This window comes from Ammospiza caudacuta, chromosome 1 (assembly GCF_027887145.1).
Source record: "Ammospiza caudacuta isolate bAmmCau1 chromosome 1, bAmmCau1.pri, whole genome shotgun sequence".
Taxonomy (NCBI): domain Eukaryota; kingdom Metazoa; phylum Chordata; class Aves; order Passeriformes; family Passerellidae; genus Ammospiza; species Ammospiza caudacuta.
Window position 1 is genome coordinate 32,377,964 of NC_080593.1, and position 20,240 is coordinate 32,398,203.

Consider the following 20,240-nt stretch of genomic DNA (forward strand, 5'->3'; position numbering starts at 1 on the left):
GGAGCTAAGGCATGTTCACAGAGCTGGCAGATCCTGGCCCATTTCATGTGACAGGCTTGTTCATTCACATTTCACAGCCAAGATATAGGTCAAGAGACCAAGAGCATGAACTGGAGCAGAACTAATGGCTGGTGGATGGGCTGCCAGCACACCTGGGACATACACAGGACTGTGACAGGGGTGCTGGAGGAACCGGACAGGGAAAAAACCCCCTTGAAATATCATGGCACTGCTGAGCCCTACCAACCAGGAGGAAGAAGGAAAACTTGTCAAATATTTCTTCTTTTGTGTCCCTAAGGTCTTGTTCAAAAGCTATATGTCAGCTAAAGAATATTTGCATTGAAGTCCTTTTGAAACAATTGTACAGCTTTTGAGCTTTCCCTCCATTCTTTCATTTATACTCACTTTCTTCTGTTTCATTCACAGTTCCTCTGTGCTGCAGCCAGTTCTCCTTTACACTGAACTGGGGGAAAAAAGTCTTATTCTGTGAAGGAGTGGAAAAGAAACAAAGGGGAAAAAAAATCAGTGATTTTTTGCATCCCTGCTGTTTACAAAGCAGTAATTCATGGAATCCAGCATTTAACCCATATGTCTGGCCAAAAGGTTTCTGCATAGGAAGTACACTCAGCCTTTCTTGGAGCAGTAAACTGGGAGTTGCCTTAGTAAATAATGGCCAAGGTGGGGATTTTGGAGGAAGCAGGACATGCCAAGGCTAAGCAGCCTGCACAATTCAAGGTTTTCTGTATTAACGTTCAGAGCCCATTTCTTACACACTTCTTATATACATTTCCCATGTAGCAATCAGCCTATTTAGCAATTTCACTACAATCTCATGTTCTGCCTTCCACATTTTTGCAGGAACATTTTAAGCTTATTACACACTTCACCTTCAGCCCAGTAAAACTGACAAACACAGCAATTCACCTCCGAGCAGTTTGTACACCAACTTTTCTCTGGCTGCAACTTCTCCCTCCAGTCAGACAGACAGATTCATGTTCCTCTCTTTTTGTCTGTCCCTGTCACAACAAATGCACCCTTTGCTCTGTTTACGTGACATCCACGTCAATGTCTGTGTTCAGCCTGGTTTGCCCAGCTTACATCCCTCTAGCTCTGTGGGGACACCCTCCCAGGCCTCTCCTGAATTTTGACATCTCAAAGCATCTTGTTAACATGCTAATACTGTCACAACCACTGCAGCTTAGCTCACACTGCTGATATCCAGGATGCACTCAAAGGAAAAAAAAAATGTTCCTTAAGCAGCTTTGCAGGTCTAACCTCACTGATGTGTCCTGTCATGTTTTTGGTCACCAGCCACATTCAGTTAAGAAGCCAAGAAAAGAGAGAGAAGTGGGCAGAGGGGGAAAAAAGTGAGATGGTAAGTTAACTAGCCATCAACAACAATCAAGTTGGCATTACCTTTCGATGAGGTGAATACTCATCTACAGTGCTGAAACAAAAAGGAAAATCACAATTATTCTTTCCAGCCAAAGCTTAGGAAAAGGAAGTTTTAGCTATAACAAACTTTACAACATCAGCAAGTTTTTAACAGTAAATGATCACTGCAGAAAGGCCTCAGAAGTTCTTCAGGAAAAACTAAAGGCAGTGGGCTCAGCCAGAGAACTTTCCTTTGACTTGCATAATTGATGTAGTGAAAAGCAACGTTGCAAGCTCATGAGCTGCTGGAGTAGTCACAGCAGCCAGAGTCATCCTCAAGTGCACAGCTCCTCCCACTTCTCCAATAGCCAAACCACGGAAACAACCTCCATTTGTTGGAAAAACATGCCACTTAAATATTCTTATAGATGTCATATTTAATAGTAAAATAATAAGTCAGAGATGACTATTCCAAGTGATTTGCTTCTCAGTACTGCAGAGAAAATGAAGGCACCATCTGAAGTCACTGACTGCAATTTCTGAGGGAATTTTTGCCAGCTTCTTCACAAACTCTGCTCTGTCTATAAGTAATCCCAAGTGAAATTGATGGGAGTGAGTGTTGAGTCACAAACACTGCCTAACAAACATCAGAAAAAATTGAATAATCTAGCCTTAGTTTTAAGAAGAGATGATTTGTAAAACTGAATATGCCTCTCACCACTTCACTGAATTACAGAAAGATAGCAACAAAAATAAATTACACTCAGAATAAAAGAAGACTTGATCACTGACACAATCAATACTTACTGACGGCGATGCATCCCAAGTATCTTCTGGAATTCTTTCAGGTCCTTCTCAAGAATGGGATACTCATACACATCATCTAACACATTTCTGTATATTGTCTACAAAACAAAGCAGTGCCTTAACACACCTGACAACTCAAACATTAATCTAAGGCATCACATCAATGGTCTAAGTCAATTCAGGCACTAACCTACTAAAACAAGTTTTACCATTATGTTTATGCAAAACATGTAAGGAGAGAATGTTCCTGTTTAAATTTACAGACTGGTCAATATTCAATATTCTTTGCAAAAACACTCTTACTTAGTACTGTGTACCAAGCAAGAGGGCAAAATTCTTGTACTATTTTGTCTATAAACAGGAAAATTTAAAACACCACTTGTGGCTATTACATAAAACCTGGTTAGGTCAGCATAACACATTCTGAAGCATGACAGCACACTACACCATCATCACTTATTCAAAATAATAACAAATAGGTTCATCAGATTAAGACTTTTAAAATGGCAGATATTCTACTTTACCTTTCCTCACATTTGCATGCATTTTAAACTGAGTTGATGTCTCCCACTAATTCCAACAACTCTTCCTAGCTGTAAACTAACACATAAATAAACCTTAATTTTAATTTTGGGGGAAGACATTGTCATGACTGAAATTCTAGGAAATATTTTCTCTACAGTTTTTCTGCATCTGCACGTAGATCCTTCCCTTTCCCTTCTAAGAAACAAGGACCACATGCATGAGCTGAGTCACCAGGTTTGCTTTGGCCTCCACATTCAAAGATCTCTGCATGAATGATTTTAGCCTGTGACCCTGTATGTTGGTTTTGCACATGTAACTACAACCATCATTAACATTATTGCTGTTTATACTACACACAAGCTTCCAGAAGAGGAATTGTGAGACAGTGCACAGTCACACACCTCCATGGCCAGAAAGCCCTGCATCCAGGTGCAACTCAGTGTGACATAACTGATGCCTGAAATGATGTCCCCTTTCCAGTACAGCAATACACACCTAGTACCAAAAAGCAAAAATCCTAAGGTCTCTCCTTCCATATGCAGTGTGTCCTACTTAAAAAACAAAACAAAAAACAAAAAAAAAAAAGAAATCTCAACATTTTATCCACATTGCCCTAGTCTTGAGCAAGTGACTGAAGAGACAAAAGACCTTTAAGAAGATCTCCAGTCACAGACAAAGAACCTCATCAGTAAAAGTGTAAGATACTGAAAAGTCTCCTAAAATACCCTCACCTTTCAACCAGCAGGGAAAAAAATACATACTGAAAAAAAAAAAAAAGTAACCAGATTGATTTCAGGTTCTCAACAACAGTGCTATTTTCAACTTAACAAGGGCTTAATTAATTAATTAGTAAGACCTGTTGGAACTCATACAGAGATATGAGAAGAACTTAGCTAACAAGTAAGGAACAAAATTTTATTTCTCAAAAATACATAAAGCTATGCTGCTCTCCATGTCTACCCAGCAAACACCATGGAATAGGATTTCACTCCTCAGTCCAAGCAGCATCTCTTACATCACCTCAAAACTCCCAGTGTCCATGATCCTCTGGATACTGACTGCAGACCCTATTCTGACAGACATGACTGGTGTGTCCAAGGAATGTCCACATCTTTGTAGTTTTATTTCTTACCTTCCCAACTTTTCACATTTTCTAGTGACCACAGGAGTTCCAGAAGTTTCATAAGTTAAAGTAATGCTTTTAATGTTGACTGTATTGACTATACAGGATTTCTGTTCAAACTGGCTATATTTAAGGCATTTAAAGAAGACATATGTAAATCATTTTATATTACAGATTTAATGGAAAAGATCTAAGTATGAAAAAATATGTTTTATAGATTTTCCTGTTGGGGCTTTTTAGACACAGTATGTAATTAAGCAGTAATGAAATGCATCACAGAAATGGTTTCAATACCTTTAAAAATTGTTTTAAATGCTCATCTTCATGTAACCAGTCTTTGTAGAGAGAAGTCCATTGAGACACCAAATGCAAGACTTTTCTTTTCCTACAGGACACATCAGAGTCATCTTCTTTCCCTTGGTGGTTCTTAGCACAATAGGTGCAGTAGGTTAAGGAACATATAATAAGAACTCAAAGAAACTTTAAAATTAACTGCTGGCAAAGAGTTTGCAATTATCTCATTTGCTAAAGAAAGGGTTTTTTTGATTGCATTGCTCAGTTTTAAATATTTTATCCTGTCTGGAGCTTTAGGAGTTTCATAACTTTTGGGAATGAATTCTCAGTAACAGGAATTTCAATTCATCCTCTGAGCCAAGAGGATTTTTTTCCCCTTACAGATTAGAGAGGTGAGTCTATAAAAGTAAAATCAATTCAAAAGGAATTATACAATGTTCAGTCATATATTTTCTGCAGAACTGAGAATGAACTTTTGCCCTGTACACTGATGCCAATGTGAATGTCTGTGGGAAGAAGGGCGAAGCATAACAAGAACACAAAAATCAGGCAAAGGAAGTCAGTTTCTTTTTGTCTGTACAAATTATACTACCTGCAGAAGTGACTCTATCAAAATTTAAAAAAAAGCAAAATATTATTTCTACCATTTCTCTCTATTCATAAGGTAGAAGCATCAAATGTCCAATGATAACCACAGTATACACTGTTCCTGTCTCTTCACGGTTCTTTGTCTTGTAAGGGAAAAATCTGATGGTTTCAGCCCAAAATTTAAAGATGGGGAAAAGATTTTAAAAAAACAATAAACAAACAAATGAACAAAAGGTTCATTTTATAGTCACAAGTTTATTCAAACATTGATCAATAGCTTAGTAGCTTATGCAAGTCATTAGAAATACAGGAAAACAATTCTTCTGTCTCAAAATGAGCTAAGATTTATATCCTGTATTAGACGATAAAAGGAGCAGAGACTGTAAAATTCTTTACTTTTTCTCTTTGCATATTCTGTAATGTATTATGCACATGTAGGTATTCTATGAATTAACATAACCTGGGGAGGTTTTAACCCCTATTTAAATTCTACCGTGTCACCATTATAAAAGTTTATTTATCTTCAAAAAAAGCTGACATAAAATTGCATTGTTGCTCTGAGTTAGGCATTTGTCTCAAAACCAAGCATGTAGCTTTGATATAAGGCTCAACATTAGATACAACTATGAGTAAATGTGTGACCCCCTTGAATACAACCTTCAGTAAAAGGATATTGCCTCAGAAGGGCCTGGCACAAGTCATCAGTCGTCATGAAAACCGTGTATGTGAGAAGGAAATCATCCAGGAGAGTTTCTGCAGAGGAAGACAAAAAAAGCCCAAGGTACAATACATTAGCAAGAGCAGGAAGAAAGCATCTACTCCTGTTACTGTGCATGGCAGGAACAGGACCCCCGCCCTTAAAAAACACTCCAAAAGAATACAGAATACATAAAGATTTAAGTTTCAAAAAGTTAACAATGTGTTGCCACTACAGAGATCAGTTCCTTTACTTAACAAATACATCCTCAGCTCCCAAAGCACCAACAGAAACAATTATGCACAAAATAATTCATCATAGTTCAGGAACCGGTAAGAAAGAGTCCTTATAACAAACACTGCCATCCTGGTTACCTCAGCTGCACACAAAGCAGCCTTCCACACATTAGCTTGTTCTGTAAATTCAGAAGAATAGCTTTTGGTAATAAGAGAAAAAAACTAGGATTGCCATGAACTGTGATTAACATCTATGCACAGTAGTTGAGAACCACAAAATAAATATACTCAAATGTTTAGATGGATGTTTGGTTTGTCTTGTGGGCATCACTGTAAGTGCTGAGAAGTTTTCTCTAAGGTTTGTTCAATTGTATCAATGAAGGTTTTTTCTCCTCCTGGTTTCTATCAGTGTTACAAGACCAGGCTGAAGGTACTTGCTAACAGACCAACGCTACACACTGAAGCTGTTAGCACCTCAGGTTGTCCGGAGAACCAGACAGTTTAGGATTTCAGTGTAACTTTTTCATTCCTTATTCCCATGTCACACTATTTTTAGGATTTTTCCAAACCTTTACAGCACACATCACTGAGGTGAAAGCACTAGGTTTGATCTTGGGTGACAGGGCTCAAGGTAATCTCATAGTGTCTTCAAAACCCCAGCGGCAGAATGGAGATAAGACCGAGCCAGACTTTTCCTGGAGATTTGCTACAAAATTATATGGGACAACCATCAGAGATGGCAACAAAAGAAAACTTGTCTAGATTAAGATACTTATTTTTCCCTCCTGTGGAGAGGCCAGACATGACAGGTTACCTGCAGTGTCCAACACCACTACATTCAGGGCTTGCCTGAGCAAAGCTCTGAGCATCCTGGTTTAACCGAATCTGCTTCCAGCACAGGTTGGATCCAACAGTTTCACAGCTCCCTTCCAAATGAAATTATTACAAAATTTGTAAACAAATTTGATTCTAATTTTAGTAAACTACTCATGCACGATGCATGATCTAGACTATTTGGTTCACACAACGAAATCTTTACTGCAAATAGACAATGTAATTGGTCTTGGTAACCACAAAAAAAAAGTTTCTGTTTCTTCCTCTGGTGTTTTTTTGGTGGTTTTTTGTTTGTTTGTTTGCTTTTTGTTTTTGTTTTTGTTTGTGTTTTTTGTTGGGTTTTTTTCCAAATTGTAAGATTTCCCTCAACTTTTGAGGGATTCCTTTTGACTGTATTTTTTTAAATTTCAGCAAACACATTGTGTTTCCTTTAACAAGAGAACAGCTGTAGTTTTTTCAGATAAGAACAGTAACATGGACAGGCTGAATAAAAAGTGATTTCAGTTATACTGTAGAGCAAAAATATTTTACCAGTATAACCAGCTGGTATTAGTCAGCATTATACTAAGTTGTGATTTAAGTGGTGGATTTACAACTGCAAACACTAAGGACCAACCACCCCTCATATGAGAAAGACAAGGCTGAGCCTTGATTTCCATATCCTGATTTTCTCCCCATTTGTGATCTGTTCCAGTCCAAGCTAGTGCTTTTGTACAAGTGTGCAACTGAGAGCTTCCCAGCAGCTTTCCACAGCAAGACTGCAACTTCAAAATTATTTAGACCAATTTCCTTTACAGCTGCTTTGGACCTTATCAGTAAATTATTGATCCCATAGCTGCGGTGCACAATGGCAATAAGAATTCATCCATGTATCATTCAAAGTCACGTGGATAAACATGGATGGATAGCTAATGACATCCTACCCTGCAAGTCTAGGACCCAAAATACCTCCAGTCTCTTTTAAAAAGAATTAAAATAAGTCTATCTCACTTAATGCACTTAACAGTACTGGTTTAGAAAGAGTCCTGATCTAAGGAGGCACAGGTTAAACCCCTTGCACTCAGAAGCAAAACAATTAAACTCGTTATTCTACCCAACATTGTTAAAAATGGTGGAAAGTATTATCTCTGCAGAAAAAGAGTATTTTGTCCCAGTAAATGAAAAGACATGGTGAGCAGCTTGTTCTCTATCTGAAAGGTCATCTATTCATTCTCTTGCACATCTTTTGGATGGTACAATGAGGCTATTAAAGTTGGGGGTTTCACAAACATTTATTTGGAAACAGCTGAACTTGGAGTCAACAAACACATTTAAGTTCTTTCTTGAACTATGTGACTGTGCAGTGATCCTCACAAAGTCAAAGAGATGTTTACACCAGATTATTTCCCTAATTTCCAACCCTGTGTAGGTGATATCCGAGTTTCAGCAAAACACAGCCACATGTTTGGAAAATAAATTAACTCCTTGTTGAAGCAAAGCCTCAATATTATCAAAGAACTTCTCCAATTGTTCGAAAGAGTGTGACTTTATCATAATAACTGGTGTTTAGCAAAGACTTTTATGTTTATTGTTATAACCTGATAATCTGCTTTCCAGATGTCAATTCTTCCAGCATCCCAAAGTGTTGGGGTGGAAAGAAAGACTGTTTTTACTATAATGTAAGTTTCTTGCTGTTTTGTCGTCTTTTCTTGCAAGAACTATGTTATAGACATTATTAATGCAATTCTCTCAAAAAAAACCCCAAAACAACACAACAAACCAAAAAGTGATGGAAAATCTGGAACTGTATGTTTGCTCAGATAACTTACAATTAGTTTTAAACCCTCTGTTCATCTCCACGTCCTTCCATTCACAGTCTGGTTTCTAACAACCCCATCAAAAGAAGGTATATCACTCAGCCCATTTAAAGTTGCACATATGTATACATAGTGATTTCTTTTATCCTCTAAAAGCAGAAGAACAGTTAATAAATTATGTTTTCTACAGCTTGTGTATAGGCTAAATTTCTTCAAATTGCCTCTAAATATGTTTAGAAATTTAAACCCTAGAGGAATGTTTCGAACAAAAAAAGTCTGGATTATACATGTGGTCCATTAATAGCACCACTCATCCGTTAAATTACTTTAACAAGTAAGCAATGAAAGTGCTTTTGCAAGATTAAATATCTATTACCAGACATCACCTAAAGACTTAACAATAATATTCATATTTTAAAATACCTGAACTAGCATGTAGGTCTTTCCCTGAAGTCTACTGTTCACTGTAACTATCTTCTCTATATTCTTTCTAAATGCCCTGTAATTTAAACTCATTCCAGAATATTTTTTCATGTCATAGCAGGAACACAAAACCTGAGGGTGTACTGACACTTCAAAAATAATTTGCTCAAAACAAACAACTGCGCATTTGTCAGACACTTTTGGACACTAATATGTGTCCACAAATAATGATTTGTTGGTCTTAATCTACAAATGGAGAGAAAGGGTAACCATGAGAGGATTTATTCACAGCATATTATTCATTCTGTTACTAAAGGCCACTAGAGCAGTAAATTCGAATGAGGAAGAGCTGTGACTGTACAAGTCGGGCTGACAATTGTGAACAAAAGTCTTTCTGAGATTTTTCTGTTTAGTCACATTTGATTTAAGAGTTACAAAAGGCAATTCCTCAATTCATTAATAATTTAGAGTTCACCATACCCGCACTCAGAATGGCAGTGAAATGCATACCCCTTTTAAAATTTTACTCAGTGTTCCAGGTTCTGCCTAAATTTGTGACAATTTTTCTTATCATTCCTACAGAAAAAGCTTTTCTAATGTTTGTAGCAAACAGGGAGAGTAAAATTCACAGTAATAGTTGGAAGAGAAAAGACTTTGGAAGGGAAATCTTAGTGCAAAAGCCTATGATGCTATATTTTTTTCTCTCCATGAATTTTTTATTTAAACTTTTTCTTCTAGTCATCAACCTTTGTTCCCCACAATTTTCTTTTATTTGGCTAAGCAACTATTAAAAAATCTGGAGTTAAATTGCAGCTATGGAATATTTCATTTCAAAGACAATTTCAAGCATTTTAAAGCTTCATTAAGACATGCAACAGAAACAGCATGAGTCCCAAGGCCTCCTGTTCTTGCAGCTCTTTGGGGGCAGCTTTAGGCAGTAATCTCACCACACCACTTCTGTGTGAGTTCCATAGGCATAAAAATAATAAAAAAGCAGGCACTGTGCTTGTTTGTTATTAAATAATCAATTTGCACCAGCTTCTGCTGAGACAGTTTCTCCCAGGCTATGAGCTCCCTCCTCCTCCCAAGTGAAATAAAGCGTGGACACAGTTCTACCAGGAACAGTTAGCACTGCTCCTCCCATTCCTCTGTGATGGACAAGTCCCTCTGCAAGACACATTCAGGGTGGCTGAGGTTAGAAAAAGCAGTATAGAGACACTCTCACCTGTGTGAAACACCCAGGGAACATCTGCTTTCTCTGGTTCCTGAAGGAGCCAGCAACACATCTACATGAGACTGTATTTTTTGTACAGGGTGATGACAGCCAACAGCAACAATGGCTGTCATGCAGGGGAAAGGGGACCTAGGGTCCCAGAGACAGGAAACAATAAAATATTTAGATGAACACATCACGTATTCCCACCTACTGAAAAACCAGTCAGGATTCTCTGCTGCTTTCTGTGTGCCCACCTACCTCTCTAACAGGAGAAACCCTTTCTCTCTGAGAAGACAGCTCTACAAATACCAGCTCAAGGTGATGGTACAATTACCAATGACAGGAGGAAAGAATGGGTTTGCACACCAAATATGATTTTCCAATCGTTCCTTTTCTCCTTTCTCCACACTGTTCTTTATGCAGGCTATCAGTTACTAAGGCTTAGGACAGAAATTAATACACATCTGTAAAGAAAAATCATCTGTGACACATATTTAACAAATCAGGCAGTACACATCTTGCTGTTGCCACATCCAGCATCTGTACCCTCTTCTCAAACTGGAACATTTTCTTAAACTACTGCAGTTGGTGTGAGGCATCAGTGGAGCAGCCTCATTTTAAATACTTGCAACATAAATATTCAAAGAGACTTAATCTAAAGGAAATGCCTTTTTACACTGAGTAAAAGTTAAATTCATTTGATTAAACTAGATATATTTGGGGACAACTCTAAAAAGCAAATATTAAAAAAGCTGTCTCATAGAATGAGCAAAGAAGGAAAAGTATGAAAACATTCAGGGGTTACAGATAGCTACACATCTCTAACTACACACCTAGCAATCTATATGTTCACATATTATTTACTAGCCTGCACATGCATTAACCAGCATCTTTGGAACACCACAGCTAAACCAACAGTGCATATACATCTACATTACAGACATGTCCAATAGCTCAGACTGCATTTAGAATACACCTATTGCCCTACTGCTAATGTTAGACAAACTGTCCAGCTAAGCCAGATACAATTATTCCTAATGCCTGAGTCATTAATCCCTTTATACCCACAAGAAGAGATAACTTGAAGACAAATTCCAGTTTGTCCTGGTTTTCGGATCACACTACTACATCCTGAATAGATTTTGGTTTCTTACTTCTCAATGGCTACCATAAAAAAAAAGAAAAAACAAACAAAACCAGAAAAATATGCCAAACAAGTCCCCCCACTTTCAGTGACATACAGACTGCTGAGATGACAAGAACCATTCTCTTTTTCATATTAGACTTTACAGAACAACTTTTCAGACTCTGTTCTTTCCACTCTCTGTAACATTCCTTTTCCATGTTCTATCCTTTCCATTATATGCTTATTTAAATACTATGAAAAAAATAGAGCTATGAAAAACAAGGCAATAACAGGATTTAAAACATCCAATGCATTGAGGTTTTTCTTCTTTATAATTGCATGGTTTACAAGAGGCAAATTCCTCTACACAGAGGAGTATAAGCATATAGACTCTGTGCATATAGACTCTATATTGCTTTCTCTGTAGATTGTATATGTCATGTACTGTTAGTTGGGGAGAGGGTACTGACAGTGAAATCTGTTAAACTGCAAAGAAAAACAAGTAATCTGGGGTTTTTTTGGGGGGGGGTTGATTTTTTTTTTAAACTTATCACTATTCTGAACCCAAATCTCTTAGACTGCACTGTACAAATCTATTGTGAATGGTTGTGCAAGAATTACAGAAAGATTTAAGGGCTTTTCAGGCTTGTATTCCACACTAAATCGGATTATAAGAAAATATAGATAAATCACTGGAATGCAAGTCCTTTTCCACTTTATGCAAAGCAGTCATTCAGCTTTCTCCAAGGATTTGCTGGTGGAGGCGAAACCTGTATGGAGATTGAAGGAGAAACCAAACACCAACAACAAAAAAAAAAGGAAAAAAAAAAACCTGAATGAACAAGCCGCTGTAACTCAGTAACTCATAGGTGAAAACTACTCCTGCCACTGTAGTGGCAAGCCTTAGTCATGCTACAGAGCAGCTGTGGTTGTCACTATGCGTATGAGAGAATTAAACTCAGAGAATGAAAACCATGCACTGAATTAAAAATATAACACCCTGAACCTTCTGCTTTCCAAGCAGAGGAAATTGCTAAGTGTCTTCCTTCCTGCTCAACTTATCTTTCAGAAATGTAACAAAAAAAAAGAAGTTATAATATCTTCCTCATCCTCATCATGTAAGAACTTTAGTATAATATATTGGTTGTCAGCATGTAGGAACTCCAGCAGCATGAAATAGAAGTAGGGCTACGCACACATTTTTCAAACATCAATGCAAAATCTGAGGGACTTTTGTGTGATAATGAAACCTCTTTGGTGTTTGAGGAGGGAGATATTTTTGAGAAATACAAAGAAGATGAGGAAAAAAAAGTATTTTAGACACCACAGAACAAATTCTAAAACCCTTTAGCCATGCCATATCTGATTTGTGACTATGGCAAAGATGATAAGATGACCATATGGTCAGCTTCTGACATCCCCTTATGTTAATACACTTACCAGTATTAGCCAGAATTACAAATGAAATAATCATCAACAACTCTGCTCTCATTTACATTCAGTGCATCATCTCTACCTCGCAGGACCAGACACTTTTCTCTAACATTTTGTGAGGCTCATTCCCCAGAATATATTTGGGAATAAAGAGACAACTGCTAGACCAGCTGAATCCTTTGGAATTTTTATCCTGCTATGACTGAAAAGCTGTGATCAATAACACTAATGCACCTTTTGACCTCATAGCTCATATTGGAAATATTTTTTTAGAAAGAAAATATTCACTGATGGAGTTAGCAACACCATACTGATCAGAAACAGTTACAACATGCATCTCTCACAGCCACCAAGAAAAGCAGCCCTATGAGATGAGGTTACAGCTGGGCAAACAGACAGATGAGCCCTGTGCCTGAGTAAAATGGATGCTGATTACTTACTATTCTATAGGGAATAAACAGTTTTTTCTATCTTAAATAATCAGTCACTTAGTTCAAATTAAACAAAATGAGGGCTACAGCAAAGCATTTCCAAGTTTTTCAGCCTCTCAGTGCTGAAAGCTCAACACCTTGATAAACTCCCGTCACACCTCTTCCTCCCTTCTGCAAAACGAGAAAAAATATAACACACCTCAAGGAAGGCAAGGCTACACGTAGATTTTCTGTGCGGTTTAATTCATATAATACTATGCAATGCTCTGAAACCTTTCAGCAATGCAAACACAGGTCCTGCATTTGAGAGCCGAGCTGTAATCACAAAATTGCTTGTTCTGCAGAAACGGAAAAACGATTTGGTGGCAGCAACTCTTTTCAAAGGTAGAAGTTCCTCAGTAATCTGTAATTCCACAGCAATTTACTAAAAATGTCGGGATGTCTCTGAGCAAAAACAGTAAATGCAAATTGCTATCTGATCTAGCAAGATACTGCTCAGTCTGAGAGGTCCCAGACCTCCCTTGCATTCAGCAGATGGCAACAGTGCTCAGGACCTTGCAGGATTAGCCCTTAATTCAAAATCGAATCCTCTAATAGTGCTATGCCACCATGGACACAGCATGAGGCAAAAAAAAAAGAAAATGATGTTGAGAAAGAAAGGTCAAGGAAAAAAAAGAACATTGATATATAATTTGCTGCTAATGTATTAAAACAATTATAGTAGTTATGTCACCTAACCACCAAGGCACTGGGAAATCAATGCACAAAGGAATAAAGAGCAAGACATTTATTTCTGACATTAGGTTAGAAAACTAAAATACATAAGGGCAAGATATTTAACTTGTACAACCACATTTTTTTATTAGAGGACAAAAGTCAGAACTAGGAATCATTTCTAAGGTCGTCTCCCAGAAATTTCTGGCAGTATTTTAACATCTGCAGAATGAATCAAACACATTGTGTCTGGTAAGGTCAAAGATGCTCCTAAAGTTGCATTCCAGTTGCTGCTATCACATGTATTAGAGGAGCTTCTTATTTTGTTGGAGAGACAAAAAGCCCTGAAACCACAGGCAGAGAGCAAATGTCAAACTTGTCCAGCTTTAATGAGACACTAATTTTTCCACATAGAAATCTGAAGCTCTCTTTTTTCCCCAGGTGGGAGGGAGCCCTGGTGATTCATGTGCAGCTATAATGGTCAGGGTTACTTGAAATTATTGGACAAATCCTCTATGCCTTACAGATTTTGAAGCATTAGAAATGTTGCCTATAGCAGCCACTCTAAGCTACTGATACTTTTTGTTAAAAAAGTGCCTTTGACTGCTGCAACTAAAACACTGAAGCTTTCCATGCAGTGAAACTTGACAGTAAAGGGAGGTATTCTAATGCACATGTGAAATGTGAAATCCTCACACAAGCAGAAGGCAGACACTCCTTGTTCACATCAGGCATCTCCCAAAGTACTTGAGGAGAAAAACTCATCCTCTCTTTCCATCGATTGATTATAATAAGCCACCCAGGCCAGGATTGCCTGGAGCAGCAGGACAGAGGATGAAAGATTTAATAGTTCCCTTTCATATTTCTGCCTGCAGACCAGCTGCTGAGCACAGCCTGCTGTGATGAGCCCTCCTGGGTGTGCACCTCCAGCTTGCACATTGCCAGGCACCCCAGGCACTGGTGTGGCTCACTGAAAATTGTATGAGCAAGTACAAGGCAGGGTTCTACTTTTCTGCTTCTGTCTTGCACAGGAACTTCTTTGCACCAGTGCCATCACCATCCTCCTCAGGCAGCCAAGGAGTTGCAATGTCTCCAGCTCAGACCCCTCAATGACACAAGTTCCAGGTGCCACTGAGAGCTGTCACTGCCTCAGTGGTGCCAGCAGGACAGGACTTTTTGTTGCCTGGGTGCACAGTGCACCCTCTCTCCCATCTGCCCCTGGAAGCCTGGCCCTACCAACTGGATGCTCTAAGGTACCTAAAGGCTGCTTGAGCCTTTTGTCTGGTCCATGAGTCCAGCACACATTCCAGTCTAAAGGGAACTTGAAAATCAGACATTCAGCTTTCAGAAAGAAAATACAAAGGAAGATGCACCTAATCTTTATTCTTTTTATCTTTGCTGTCCAGCACTTATATGATATTGAAGAATAACAAAGTTTCAAGTTCAGCATGTCTTTGTCATTGCTGAATTGGAAAATCTACTCCTAAGAAATGGTAATCTTCAAATCTATTATTGTATATAAGCATTAAAATCTTCACATCTTAAAAAAATGCTTCCAAGTTCCTAATTTCTAGATCATTGAGATGCTTTAAAACAGCCTGCTTCTCAGTGACATTTCTGAGAACATGAGCCCAAATTCTCTGTTTACAACCCAAAATTACATATATATTTGGATACATATATTAAAAAACACTTAATTGGCATTATTTTCAAGTTGTGACTATTAGCCCCAAAAGGCTTTACTTCCAAATCCACTTGACCAACATCCAGTCCAGCAGATTATGACAACTCCAGTATAGTGGCCAGAATACATTCCATGCTGGTCATGGCATGGATAAAGGACAGGTCACATTACTCACAGCAGTGCCCCACTAAAGCTCTGCAGGTCAGGTACAATGCCTAGACTTCAGCATGCAGCATTTTCCCATCACCTGCTGCTAGCTGCCTTCCCTGGGTCCCTTGGGGGAACAGAAATGTACAGATCCACACTGTGTATTTTTAAAAGTGTTTAGCAAGAAGCTTTGATCTGTTATTTCCCCCCCTACAAAGCAGCAAGGGGAAATTTCTTTGTGCTTCAGCCCAAGGAAGGAGGTATAAGGAGTATCTTGTTCGCCCCTGGGAGCCAAATTATCATAAATATGCTAAGCAGTGCAAACTCCCCAACATGTGGCACTGGAGCATGTGCAGCAAACATCACAGCATCTCTTCAGGGAAGCCTAGCACCACAAAGCCTCCACTGGCAAATCGCTCCTGGCTCCTGCAGATTTGACAGAATTGCCTACAAAGGGAACTATGGCATTTTCATCTGTTTAATTTAGTCCAAATCACTATACAAGATGAGTAGAGCATGCAGTAGACTAATGAGCAGACCACACATTTCTTCCAGCACAGGAAAGGTCAAGTGGTGGGATATTTTTGGTGTATCAGGTCATGCACACTATGCTGGGGTCTTGCATACACAGCTGTGGCCCACTGTCACGTATCCTCAAAAGCAGAGACTCACTTAACATCTTCTGACATATGGAGGCAAAAGGCCCAGCAAAGGTGCCTGACAGAGACGTGTTACAGGCTCTGCTGGGGAGAGGGCAGAGAGAAGGGAGGAAAACATCTTGCAAACCCCCCAGGAGACCCAGACAGACACTGGCATACTGCAGCGTCACTGCTGTGGTGAAGGATGCCACCTCCAGCATTTTGCCCAGGGTGTACAATGCTTCAGGCTGATGGGTAAACAATTCTCAGATAGCTGAGAAATAGCTTATTCAATATTTAACAACACACCTATGATGCACAGTGGACAGGGGTGGCACAAGGGACGTGACATCCAAGAGAACCCAAAAAACCAAACAGGACCATCCTTGCATCTTGCATTTCCACACCTGTCTTCCTCTCCATTCCCCAGGGCAGTGAAGCACAGCTTCACAGTAGAAAACCAGAACAATGGGCACCAGAACACTCATAAGGCAGCTGCACTTTGCTTCCCCAGGTGGTGAATGGGTGCCAAGAAAATCTGATGGGTTTCACGATGGTGGTGTTAAAATACATTGCTAAACTAAGTGTAGACTTATTTATAAGATATAGGTCCTTAAATTATGCCCTGAAATTGTGCTTGCTACACTGAGACACCCAAATCATTCCAGTGACAGGTTAACATGTAATTAAAGACAGCTTTTATGCTCATTATTATTACAACTTAATGGAAGACAGCAATAAAAAAGTGCCTTGCACATAGTCTGCATATGTATTAAGAACATCTGAAAACTTCAAACAATTGTGTTTGTCAGTACAAACCCGTGCTGACAGCTGAATGAAAGCAACCACAAAGGTGATTTCAGAGCTGCTTGCACTGCTTAAAGATCATACAAGGGTAAGACACGAGGAACAGATATTATCCAGAGTTCAGCTGCTTGTAAGTATTAAAACACTTGCATGGGTGTATTTTCCTGTGGCAGCTGAACTGTGTTTGTGTGCAATCTGGCTGCTTGCAACACAGAGCATCTCAGTGCTACATTTTTAAGATACAAGACCCTTATTTTGAGAATTTCTAAAGTATTTACATTCATTGAGGAGTTCAGCATTAGATCCTTGGTTCAATTGTACCATAATTACTCAGGGTATTTTATTTGATGTCCTTGCTTATTTCAGTTAAATAAAGGGAAAATACAAAGCAATTATAGATGAAAGCACAGTGGGGTAATTTTCTAAAGGTTTCTACTTGCTTTTGCCATTATTTCAGATTTTTAGTGCTATTTATTGATTCAGTCACACACACAAAAAAAAGAAACAGATGCAAAACACAGTTCTCAGATAGGCATAACTTTGGACTGGTATAGTCTAGCTTTCTTCCTTTGTCCCTTTCTTTTCCAAGTCTTATGACATACTGTGTTTTTCATGCACACACTGGAAAGCATCTAATGCAGGAGATGCATTCTGTATTTTACTGAAAATGTTCCATTTTTGGCCCTTCATCAAGACACCCAGCTATCTCCTGGACTTCACAGTGCACAGAGAATCTCCTTGGCTGCCAGGTAAACCCCATCTTTCTGCACAAGCATACACAAATCTGATGCAATGTTAAGGACAAAGGTGAAAATCACAAACTGCAATAACAGATAAGCCACTGTATTAAACGGTGCCTCTTGGATCATCTGCTCTGTGACCATGTTTCACCACTACAGCACCTGGCTGTGACTAATGCTTGCTGCCATCTTTCATTTCTATGGCTCTCTTAGGCTGTAAGTGCCAGCACAGGCTTCATAAAACGTGCTTTATTGTGCCAGTGTGTAGAGAAAAGGAGGCAGATATGGGCTCAGGAGAGGGGGCAGGTACTGGCCAAGGCTGAGTACACAAACCCACTGTCCCATGCAGACACCACCAATGCTGCTGGCCAACACCATCAAATGTGAGTCAGATGGTGATCCCACTGCAAAATGCCTTTGCCTATCAGTTTTTCAGACCCTCTTCAAATTAAATAAGCTAATAGCATAATTTCTTGCGTTTTTTTTATTAAACTGATTTGCTTATTCAATTAGTCATTCAAGGCAATTATAAAAAATTAGTTTTTCTTACCAAGAAGCAGTATGCTTTCTACATCACCACTGCTTAGCCCATGGGAAATCATCAGTTATATGATGACAGCCTGAGACTGCAATCGCTTTGCCATGGCTGCAGCCTGGTAAACACTTCTGCTAGGTGTAACACTTCCTACAGACTCTTTCAGGTTACAAAATAGTGAGCATTTATTTATTGTTCCTAAAGAGCCTGTCAGAGAAGGTAGCAAAGCATCTTAAAGGAAGACTCTGAGGATTACATACCACCCTTCAGCTAGACGAATACTTCATATATAAGAACATATATTTAAAAGTGATTTTCCATATCAGTTTTTAGAAACACATCACCGATTACAGTAAACAGACAGGAGCTGGAATTAATTCCATTAGGAGCTGCTGTTCTGAAGAAACAGTAGCCCACATCCCAGAAGGACAATGAACTATAATATGCAAGCTCGTTTAATGACTGTATCCAATTACAAGGAGGAATAAATCAGCACACACATGCCTATGTCTGAATTTTAAAAGGTAAATAGATCATGAATAGTCAAGCCAAATGCTGTGAACCTCTGGATGCACAGATTAGCAGAGGAAGTGGTGCATTCGCTTCCCATTTGAATTTTTTTTGTTCCATTAGGAGCTTGATTGTACAGAGCTGACATTCCCTGCAGTAAGGGGACACAAAACTCTGACATTCACCTCAGTGGAGTTTGTGTATGGCCAATGACAGACTTTCCTGGTCTCTCTGCTGATGCATACCCAGGACTCTCCTAAGTCACAGAGGAGCAGAAGAGGAGCTTTCTTCCAAACACTACAAATAGCAGCACTTTGGGCACCTGCTCCTACCCTTTGCTGTAAACTTCTCCATCCCAGACACACATAACCATAAGATCCAGGAACATCTGAATCATCTCCATTTGTCAAGAAAACCCAGTACAGCAGTGTCTTGTAAAGCTGATGGTATTTTCTTGTTTTCCAAATGCTTTTAGAAAACTGTTATCAAATATTTATTGTTCTTTGTAATCAAGAACATGGCTGTAGCTTCCCAAATTACATCTTACTATCCTTAACTCCCTGAACAAATTTCCTATCCATTAAACTATGATGTAACATCAAATGTCCTGTGGCCCATTTGCATGTCAAAACCCTCACCACAGAAGGGAGGTTAGAGCCTCATTAATAATAACATGATCTGTACTCACACATCAAAGAAAAAAACCTGTTCAAAGTATTTACATAAGCTGCACAAGCAGGCCATGATATATTTGCCTGGAGAGATGGGCCATCACGCTGGAGACTGTAACAAAATTTCCCTCAAGCCACTGATATAACACACACCTCAGGAAAATGTCTTCTTGGCAATGGGAGAAGCCCAGTTTCAGCTGGCAGAGACCTCCCCCTGCCTTACAGCTTTAGACTTCACTTGTCCAACACACCCAGCTTTCCCAGCTGATCACATCCCAAAATGTCCTTGTGTGCTTTGCCCGCAGCAAACCTCAGAGGTCCCACGATGGCAGTGGCTCTCCAGGGTGCCACACTGCCCTGGGGAAGGGCTCTGTGCCATCAGCAGTCCCAGCACTGATGGAGCCTCCAAGGCATTCACAAGCTGCTGTGGCCTAGGAGCCCTACAGTGCACAAGGAGAGCCAGGAGGGAATAGACAGTGTCCCTTTGCTTCCCTGCCCTGCTCCAGGGACATCCAGGGGAGAGGACAGCAAGGAGCCTGCAGCATGTCCAGGGCTGCCTCCTCACAGCAGGCCACAGGTCTGCACCTGTCTGTCCATCCTGAGAACCACCTGGCTGCCCCCATGCAGCCTCTTTGTTCAGTGCCTGCCTAGCTGAAGTGGAGGTGAGGAGGCATTGTGGCTGCCAGAAGGTGGGATGCATGTGTGTGCTGAATTGCTAAATCATCCTGCTGTAGCCTCCCTGCCACTGCTTGATGGCAGGTACCAGGATGGAAATTTTCCACCTGCCTGTTACAGGGTTAAACTCTACAGACACAGAGACAGTTAACATCTACAGACAATAAGAGGAGATGTAGCTTATAAGCAAAATGTTTGCATTTGCCTAATTATGG

The 20,240-nt window shown here is 39.4% G+C and overlaps 1 protein-coding gene across 1 annotated transcript in view; it reads right to left on the reverse strand.

Annotated features, from left to right (window-relative positions):
* The window catches only part of RAPGEF5 (Rap guanine nucleotide exchange factor 5), a 155,937-nt gene that overhangs the window by 30,557 nt on the left and 105,140 nt on the right, over window positions 1-20,240 (reverse strand). The window contains exons 12-16 of the mRNA XM_058801400.1: window positions 5,386-5,464; window positions 4,124-4,268; window positions 2,182-2,279; window positions 1,417-1,447; window positions 406-484 (exon numbers count right to left, since the gene is read on the reverse strand). Of these exons, the coding sequence (XP_058657383.1) occupies window positions 406-484; window positions 1,417-1,447; window positions 2,182-2,279; window positions 4,124-4,268; window positions 5,386-5,464 (432 nt within the window). The remainder of the gene's footprint in view (window positions 1-405; window positions 485-1,416; window positions 1,448-2,181; window positions 2,280-4,123; window positions 4,269-5,385; window positions 5,465-20,240) is intronic.